Source organism: Manis pentadactyla, chromosome 7, assembly GCF_030020395.1.
Source record: "Manis pentadactyla isolate mManPen7 chromosome 7, mManPen7.hap1, whole genome shotgun sequence".
NCBI classification, from domain to species: domain Eukaryota; kingdom Metazoa; phylum Chordata; class Mammalia; order Pholidota; family Manidae; genus Manis; species Manis pentadactyla.
Window position 1 is genome coordinate 84,032,667 of NC_080025.1, and position 10,482 is coordinate 84,043,148.

The 10,482-nt window shown below is 37.2% G+C and overlaps 1 protein-coding gene across 1 annotated transcript; it reads right to left on the reverse strand.

Moving 5' to 3' along the window:
- Positions 1-1,298: 1,298 nt before the first annotated feature.
- NDUFA4 (NDUFA4 mitochondrial complex associated) lies at positions 1,299-7,867 on the reverse strand. The gene is made up of 4 exons (XM_036894534.2): positions 7,708-7,867; positions 6,507-6,595; positions 5,759-5,819; positions 1,299-1,513 (listed from the first exon to the last, which is right to left on the reverse strand). Exons 1-4 carry the CDS (start codon positions 7,747-7,749, stop codon positions 1,457-1,459), a joined length of 249 nt encoding a protein of 82 aa, XP_036750429.1. The 5' UTR covers positions 7,750-7,867; the 3' UTR covers positions 1,299-1,456.
- Between the last annotated feature and the right edge of the window lie 2,615 nt (positions 7,868-10,482).

Consider the following 10,482-nt stretch of genomic DNA (forward strand, 5'->3'; position numbering starts at 1 on the left):
AGACTAATGTAACGACATACTTCAAGGAGGAGCTGTGTGAACTGTCACTGTAAATTGAATACTGGTAATTGACTTACGTATTTAGAAACATGACGGTCATCAATGACCTTTACGTAAGTATTTTTAGTGGAACAGGGCTAAAACCTGATCAGGGTGCATTAATGAACTTGAAAGAAATTAAATTTGGTATAATTTTGTTTGTCTTTTTTCAAGTGCCTACTATAAAGTATTGGTACATTTTAAAAACTGCAACTTATTAAATATTCATAAATGCTAACCCAAGATGTCTGTATTTAAATGTAGCTTTACCTGGTGACCTCATTAAATGAGTAATTAACAAAGCAATCTGTTGTGTGATTAAATAAGCACAGTAAACTAGCACAATTCTAAACAAATTCATGTAAGGAAAAAAGAGTCCATTATCTTTGCTGGCAGCATTGACATCTGATGCACTCCTAAGTGACAATCTACTTCTATTGGCACTATAGCTTCTCAAATAGCAGTATGAGGATGTATTTTCTTCAATACATACTATATTTCATGCCGAATTTAACATTCATTCTTTTGTGGGAAAAATCCAAGAATACTGAACACAGAGGATGCTATCAAAGTTTAACACAAATTCAAGTTTCTATGATATGATGGGAGATTTTTTTACTCACTGGATCATTTCAGACTTGGCTAAATGGTCCTGAGCCATGTAACATCAATATACACATTACCATTTTCTCCAAGCAGATTCTAGTTTCATAGCCCATTTTCAAAAAGATAACTATCACATTTTCCCCACCTTAAAACTGCTAATAATGTACTTCATGGCCTTTGAAAACCTGCCAAGACTCACCAGAAGTTCTCAAGATCTGTTTTTGGCCAATAGCTTCATAGTTAGCAGTGATGAACTCAGCTCTGACTCTAACCCCCAGACAGATCACAGCAACTGATAATCTTTAGAATCTTAAACAAAGGGAATGCCACAGTAAAAACCAGTGTTAACAACTGCATATACTTTAACACCAGCCAGCAACAAAAATCTAGAGGTTTCCATTCTGCCAATGCCAAAAAAGTTTGAATATTCTTTCCCATGTTCCTCTGTATAATTTCCAGTTCGTTGTTAAATGTGCTCTAGTGAAGTTACCAATGACCAACACACAAAATGTTTCACTGAGCAGCTTAAAACCTTATTTTCAAATAATACAAATATGTAGAAATTTAAGAAATCCTTAAATTCTAGTATTTTAGTTCCTACACCCTAGGTACAAAGTTCAGAGCAGATTTTCAGCATTAAATAGTGACACATATCAAGTTTCAGGTATTTATTAATCAGTGTAACCCCATACAATACACCAACATGATTTTGTGCATTTAGAGGGGAAATATTTCCTGGTTAAGTGGAAAATTGTGCGGATGGCTTCTGGAAGACCTTCATTCTTAGCAGCTTTATAGTGAAACATTTCATTTAGAAGTCTGGACCTTCTTTCTTCAGTTTGCTGTAATCTACATTCACTGAGTAGAACTTGGAAAAGAAAAAAAATATTTTAGATAATCTATTGATACACAGAGATGGTACAGAAGTTTTAGAATTCTTTTTATTCAGCTTTCTATAACAACAATTACAGACATTAATTTTCCACTATGAATATTTAACAATGTGAAAGTCACTCAACAAAAGATACTAAAATTCCAGTCCTTAAATAATGGTTTTGGTAAGGTAAAAATATTCAATCTACCTCAAAACAGGAGTGTTAGTATAATCTGCTAGTTAGAACCTATAAAAAATTCTTCCATTCAATGTGAATTAAGAGGCCCTTCTGATGTGTACTGTGTACTTCCAATTATTATGTTTTTATTTCCATCTTCACTAAGCATAGAAATCTCCAACAGAACAGACGAATACTAAGAATTATCATGCTTACTTGGTTTGTTAAATACTGTAATTTAGATAGGAGAGATTTATAGCAACCAAGATAGGCTCATAATGTAGGATAATGCTTTGCTGTGTGGTTTATTTAACTATTTAGGCATAAACAGGCTTGCCCTGATGGCTTTTCTATTTTATTTTCTCTGTCTCTCACTTAGAAGTTTCCTTAATCTCCTAACCCAGACTGCATCAATATCAAACTGACACCGGACAACCTCTGGTACAAAAGCTTTTAAATAATACTGTATTTAAATAACATTGTATTTGGATATTTTGTCTTTCCAAAAATGTCATTATATTCAACTAAAATTAACTTTAGAAATAAATGTATGATCGCTTAAAAAAAACCCGCCTCTAACTCTCAATAACTTTTTTTAATGCTTTATATTTAAACTGCTCCAGTTTCTACTGAGGAAACATCAGGATTTGTACAGAAGCCCAAATAAGGCTATAATCTTGGATTTACTCCTCCTTGTGCCAAACACTGAAAAGTTTGTGTTTAATTACTTGAATACTACACTATTTAACTCTAAAAGAACCAAAATTGCAGAATCAACATTTTCTTCAGGTTTTTAAGCAAGCTCATAAATCTGGATCTATTGTTTCTTCAAGTTCTTCTCTTTGTTTCCCAGGTTGTAAAGTTTATCAAGGTACACATACAGACTTTTACAGACAGAGAAGTATGAGTAAGCCCTAAAGCAGTATTCTTTGTTCTAACAGTGTTCTCTTATGAAGTTATTAAAACTGTGCTATCTCTAGCATGCTAAATTAGAGAGAAAATTTATAAAAGGAATTAGATTATAAATTAAGAAGAAAACATTTGTTAGGCTTTTCTAATAGATACCAGGTACTGTGAGAATACTTTTTATGTTAGTGAATTATCACAACCTTACTAAATCTTACTTTATAAGAGGCAATTGAAGTTATATGACTTGCCAAACAGTAAGAAACAGGATCAAGCCCCTACACCCCAGGCAGAGTGGAAATGTCATGGTATCTTTGCCAATTTCCTCAAAATTAAGCAGACTTCTGATGTATTATTCCATGTGCCAGTATTCAAATCCTCTGTTGAAGTAATTTTCAAATCTGCTTTAATTTTCAGCTTCCACATCTCCATTCTTTTTCTCAATGTAATAATGGTGGCTACCTTGAAGGTCTCTGGAACAACTGTTAGGAAGGCACAACATACTCTGATCTTGGCTTTGGGGCATTTTAGGCAGTTGAGGAGTGTTGCTGGGCCTTTGATACTTAAATACTAATCCAGTCCCCTCTAATTTGTACTCGTTAACTTCTGCTAGATTACAAAGTGGTAACAAATAACCCCCAAGTCTTAGAGGCTGACAACAACAAAGGTTTATTTTTCACTCATAGAACATTTATAAACTGCTCCGTGTTCTGTTCCCTTCATTCCAATCCTAGGCTAAATGAACAACCCTTGATTTGTCAGTTTTTGTCTCATGACAAATGGAAAAAAACAATGGGAAACCACACACTCATTCAGAAGTGGCAGATATCCCTTCCCCTGACTTACAATTTGCCAGAGCAAGTCATGTGGCCCAATCTAATGTCAATAAGCCAAAAAAAATTATCTTACATGAGGGGTAGTGAATGATAGGTAGAAAAATCTAGTCTACCTCACTGTTCAGGTTTAGAAGCAGTAGTAGGCTTTATTTATCTAGGCTCACAAGTCTCTGGACTTGGCTCCCTTCTCTTTCTGCTTGCAAATTGCTCCATTCTACAATTTCATCTCTTGGCAAATACAGGCAGCAATAGTCCACTACCATCCTGTTTTCCAAAATTTTTTTCTATAACAAGCTCTTTAGGCACATGGTCTATCTTCCAAGTTATAGCAGGTGGCACTTTGTCAAATATTTTGCCATTACATGACTCATCATCTTTCCCGTCTCTAGTATTACCAGTGTCATAATTATTTAGAAACTAATCTATGCCAAACACATTAGGTTTTTGTTGCAATAACATTCCGTTTCCAATTCACATGACTTCATAATGGCATGTGTTATGTTCCTGGGCGTTGGTAATTGACTTCATTATCAGAATCACCTGGGAAGCTTTTTGAACTACACATATCCAGAGACTCCAATATGCTCTTTGGTGGAAGGAAGGCCTGTTTTCTTTTCTTTCTTTTTAAAAGCATATTGGAATTTTTCTAGAATGGAATTAATTTGAACAAACTTGTAAGAGAGAAAAAGAAATCAGGATGCCTATTTATCATTTTTGGCTCATACAGATTAAATGGCTCATTCCAGCTTCACCAGTACATTTTTGGTTTTGTTTTATAAGATTAGTTTACAGTTGGAAGCCAAATTACAATCAGAAGGTTGAGTGAAAAGCTTGGAATCAGCAAAAGGTGCTTAATTATTTTAAAAACTGCTGTTACCAATGATGATAGCATCCATCTTCAACATGGAGGTATATTTGCTAAGGGGTCCTGGATACTCATTGATGGGGGCACGTCTTCCTTACAGTGGTGAAGCAAACTATTTCTCTCTTTTGATGAAGCAGTCTGGTAGCATGCAAAGTTCCTGAGTGAGTTATAAATTTTAAATGGGTAAATTGTATGGTATGTGAATGATACCCTATTAAAGCTGCCCTGGTTTTTGACATTGTGAGGGTTTGTTTTCATATGAAAGAGTTTCACACATACATAAGGTTATGTTTGAGGAATCAATAAATGGTCTCTGATTTGCAGCAACATGGATGGACCTCGACAGCATTATGGTAGATGAGTAAAGTCAAACAGAGAAAAACAAATACTGTATGATATCCCTTCCAAGTAGGATCTAAAAAAGCTGAACTTGTAAAAGCAGAGTAGAATGGCAGTTACCAGGGGCTGGGGGGTGGGGTTACTGGGGAGATGTTTAAAAATATAAACTTCCAACCAGTAAATCGGTTCTAGAGATCTAATATACAATATAGCGATTACAGTCAATAGTACTGTACTATAAACTTCAAAGGTGCTAAGCAACTAGATCTTAATTGTTCTCAATACAAAAAAGCACTAATGATATGATAAAGGTGCTAGCTAATGCTAGGGTAGTAACCATATTACAAGATACAAATGCATCAAACCAATAGATAGTACACCTCAAACTTACAAAACACTGTATGTCAATTGTATCTTAGTAAAATAAATAAATGGTCTCAGACCATGAATAAATCATTCTTTGGAAAAGTAGTTCCACAAACCACTCTTTAGGAAAGCTGTTAAAAAGCTTGTCCAGAAGTTCATGATAAAATTTAAGTACTGACTTTCATTTCTTCTACTATTCCTCACCTGAAATATTTCAACCATACCAACAAGAAAGAATAGCCAACAAAACCATACACTGGATTAGAGTAACTCAAAGTGTGGTCCAGGGACCAGGAACATCAGATTCATCTGAAACCTTGTTAGAAATATAAATTCTCATCTCCAAAAGAGACAAGCTTCAGCAAAATCTCTTGGGGTGGAACTGAAGAATCTGTGTTCCAACAACTTCTCAGTTGATGCCTATGTACAAATAAAGTCTGAGAACCATTACACTAGGCTATCCAAGATCTAAGAAAACTGTAAGTAATAGTTAGCTCTCCTTTCTTTCTTAGTTCATCAACAGAGATGAGACATTATCTTATAATTTCACAGCCAGAATCTAAACTATGTGACAAAATCTTTAGGAAAAAAATATGCCATTTTAATGTCACAGAACAATCTAGAAGCTTCTCAAAGTTCATTATAATGGAATTTTACTTGTATATACAATTTCAAAAAAATAAACCACTCTATAACAAAATTCATTAAAATACAACTTCCAGTAATTCTGAAACAATTTTGTAGCTTACCTTGTATTGATCATTGGGACCCAGTTTATTCCAGGGTTCTGGGTTATTCTTTCTATCCCAACTGAAAAAAAAAATAACAGCTATAGTAACAAAACACTATTCAAAATAGTTTGTACTTCTTAAGAAAATTTTGAATTTATCAATCTCTCTTCTTAGGTGAAGTAGACTGTTCATTATAGAGTTGAAACAGCAACAGAATCCATAAGCAATCTCATGCAATTAATTAGAAAAGAAAGCAGAACACAGAGTTTCTTGGAGCAGTTGTCCTTTTCTCTATCCCAGTCACAGGAATCTTTCAACTTGGCTTTTACTAAAGTTTTATATTTCATCAGTGAAGTGACATATAAAAATATGCATAGAATAACAATGATTCAATCTTTTTGCTGCCTGTACCTTTCCATCTTCAAAAAGAAACACTACCTGTTGTGGAAAAGCAGACAAAAAACATTTACCTATACCAGTAACCTGTTTAAGTATTTCATAAGAATGGTTGTTACTATCTCAATCCTCACATTACAAGACAGCATTAGCACTTCTACTCTACTGATGAGAAAATGAGACTGAGAAACTTCAGATAACTTCATGAACCAGGAAAAGTAAGTTAACAGCAGTAGAACTGGGATGTGAACTTACTGTATGACTACAAAATTCAGGTTGTTCTTACTACCTGATGTTGCCTCCTGAGTAAGACGGTGGCTCTATACCAGCTTGATAGAAATCAAAGTTCTAAACATTTTTAAGTACTTACCTGACATCTGGATTGAACAATGCCAAGCGCAAGACATACAGTGCTGCTCCAGTACCTCCCGCTCCAATAAATATGAAGAGGGGGATCAACTAGAACCAAACACAAAAAGGACAAGAATTAATAGCCATCTTCAAACACCCAGATAGATACTGTCGACAGACGACAGAAAGGCTTAATAGTTTCTACACACTGATTCCCACGTCTCAAACTGCTATTTTTAAAAACCTTGGTTTAAAATTTGAATAAAGGTAGACTTTACACTGAGGTAAGAGTTCTTATAACTATGATTAAAAGAAGGAAATGGAATTTCGAAAGGATACGAAGGTGATTCTGGGTTAATGTGGAAAAAATTAAATTCAAATTTTAAAAATTTCCAAGAAAAGATGCCAAGTTTTCTTCACCTCGCCAATATTTATACAATGTTCCCATTAAATTGCCCAGCTTCCTTTATCACCAAGCTTGAAAAATAAGCTGTTGGCAAATTAGTTAAGCTTGCCTAGATACAGATGTTTCAAAACCACAAATTCTGTTAAATGGAGCCTGAATGACAAACAGGAACATGCCTACTACAAATACCGGTTTCTGCATACGCTCTCAATACCTGCTGCTACCAATGCTTAATGCGTAGTTACGCAACTGGGTTTAAGATAAAGATTAAAGACTGTAATTGAGTTTTAGGACCACAGCACGTTGTGCTGGTGGAAAGGGGGAGATACAAAAGGGTTTTTCTGATATTAAACTCTGCGCTACCAAAAATATCAAGATATCAAGACAAACTGAGGATTCCAAGATCACATCCCCTTATATTTGCCACAAGGTCTGTTGGTTCAATGCATACTTAACAAGACAGCACAATTAATACGGAACCTGACCCCCTAACCCACAGAGCGCACAAGTACCCTTCTTAGTCCGACTAACCTGCAAGAGGGCTCGACCACCAACCAAATTGTTTCAACATTCACTAGCATATTCTCCTCGAAGATATCCCTCACCTTCCGCCTGCCAGCCCAAACCCCACTGTGTGCGTCGGGGAAGGTCAGAACTCGACGGCCTAGGACAGCCAGGAGGGCAGCATAAGCGAGACAGGACTCTGCCTCAAGGAACGTTAACTGTCTGTCAAGAAGGAAGCCCCAGGGGACTGAGTGACAACCTGATAAAAGGTGAACAAGTGAAGACACTGGGAAAGGGGTCACGAACTTACGCTTGGATGCTTTTTGGCCTGACCGATGATCTGGCGCAGCATGGTTGCAGAACAGGCCTCTCGTCTAAGAGAAACAACCCTCAAGACCGGTACTAAGAAAACGCCCCAGTAGGGTGAGCGGACGTCCAAAGTCACCCAGGACCTCCTACCTGAAGGACCCCTGGCTCGGAGTGCAGCTTGCGGCCGGAGGGCCCGGATGCGACTGTCCTTAATAGTGCCTGCCTTGATCCAGCAGGCACTGTAACATGGCCAGGCCATCAACGTTCATCAAAACGAAACATTTTCATTCCTGTGCTATATATACTTATGACGGGTAACTTTTAGCGTCAAAACTAGAACCCTTAGAACGACTAGACAGGCACTTTTTCGGGAGGCCAACCATTGGGCGAAGGGGAAGGCGGACGAACTGGCTGCGCGCTCCGCAAGCGGGGTCCTCTTACTAGGCGGCTGGAGCGGAGACCAGGCTCTGCGTGCGCGCGTGCCGGGCGCGCGCTGGCGAGTCCTGACGGCCTCCGGGGGAGCTTCCCGGCGCCTGCGAAGGCTGAGCGTCCGTCGCCAAAAGGGCAGGTCAAGTCTCTTGCGCCTAAGGTCAGCGACTGCGGTTTAAAAAGACTGCAGCTGCTTCCTGTCATAGACTAGCTTACAGGCAGAAGTTAAAGACTAGTAAATGACTTAAAGATGGCAATCGTCGGTGCTGTCAGTGTGCTCTCCAAACCGTCAGGCTGTGGCCCTAGATAAACTGTTTAGTGCCACAAAACCTTTGTAGCATTGCAACTATGCCCTCTCCCTGGGCCAAAATTGCAACCTTAAAATGTGTTTCCAATGGTCCGTGTTCCTACACGTCTTTTTCAGTATTCCAATACATTTCCATTTATCTGTTGTGTTTGTAACCCGAAAGTCTTACATGCAACAAGTTTAAGGGGGCGCTGGGGACAATCTGAACCCTCTCCAGTTCCATAGGTAGCTTAATGCATTAATCAAATAATCACAAATTATCAGAACCGGTAAGAGTAGGCAAAGTCTCCTCTGAAAAAAACCACGTTAGACCTGAAGGAGGAGTAGACATTAACCAAGAGAAAAGGGCTGACAGGTGTACAGAAGTAGTAGGTGTGATGGTCTGACGCTGGAGAGACCTTTTGAGGAGCTGCGGGAGTTCTGGTATAGTTGGAACTTGAAGAGAGAGAGCAAGGTGGGTATCAGAACTGCTGGGCCAGTGACCACTTATTTACCTATCACGGGTTTTATGCTGAAAGCATTAGGGAGTTAAGTAAAACAAGATGCTGTGGTTTTAAAATAGCCTTGTCTAAGAAAAACTGATTAGAAGAGACAAGTATGAAAGAGGAGGAACTGGTTAAGGGGCTATTGTAGTAATCCATGTGAGAGATGCCATGCATTTATAAATAAAGCCACATGCCAGATTGTTGAGGGCTAGAGGGAAGAATGACAGGAAAGACAAAGGACATGGAGCTGAGGAATTCCAGCATAGAAGGCTTGAAAGAGGAGATATAGCCGGCAAAGTAGGGGAAAAAAGATAAGTTCTGATTATTAGGATGTTATAAAGCTTAGGAAGACTGGTATCTTTTTCACTCATTCAGTAAATCTTTATTAAGTAGCTATTCTCTACCAGCTCTTTTAATTAGGAAGATAGGAGTGAATGAGAAATTTTTTTTTGCCCTAACGTAACTTATATGCAGCTTGGGAAGACAAACTATAAAAAACAATTGAGGTCATTTTCGATAGTGATAAACCAGTAAAATAGAAAAATGAAAGAGAAGGACATGGGGGAATGACGGAAAGAACTTCAATGAGAATGGACACATGGGTCTCTCTGAGGAGGTAATATTTGAGCTGAAACCTAAAAGAAAAGAAGCAAGTAACCTGGTGAAGATTTGCAGGAAGAACATTCCAGTTGTCAAGAGAAATGGTTTTGAGGTAATTGTTTTTAATGCTCAAGAGAGGCCAGTGTGGCTGATGCCATAACAACAGAAGAAAATGAGATCAGAGAGGTTGTAAAGGTCTCACTGACATTGACTTTATAGATATGGTAAGGAATATGGATATGTTTTTAAAAAAGAGAAAGCACAAAAATTATGGAAAATACTTAGAAGGAAACAAAGAAACCTAAAAGCAATAAGGCTTTCAGCAAAGAAATTAGAAGGAAGACTTCTCTTTGCAGTATCTTATTTTTAATGGTAACAGTTGATAATAAAATCAGTAGATAGTCTATAGGAATATCACTGTTATTAAGAAAGTAAAATCCAGTGGCTTACTTTTTGTCATTGATCTAGTTTCTAGAGATAATAATAATACAGGGAGTCAGGTGATGCTTTTGGAAATGTTAACAAAGCAGAGTTACAGAATATAAATTTCATTAAATATTAACCAAAATGTCAAATTATGAAAGTTTAAATTTTGCACATTAAAGTTAGGAGAAAAAATCTGTGACCTATATTTTAAGCAGGGGTTGTACGAGTACAAATGATAGGAAAAACAAGCCATAATAGAGCATAGATATTGTAAAAATAAATTTTAGCTTTAGGAGTAGGATTGATATGTGTGGTGAATTTTATTGTATACAAAACCTGCTGCCTCTCCTGGAAGGGATTATTACTTACTTGTTTCATTAATGTCAGGCTGGACAAGATGTCAGACTTGAAAAGATGTCTTGCTTTATTAGCAAATGAAACGTGAAAGGTAATGTGTCACACACAAGCAGAACCTTTAAAAGCCATCATGTGTCATGTTCTCTCTTTTTTCTCTGCCACAAGATCAGCA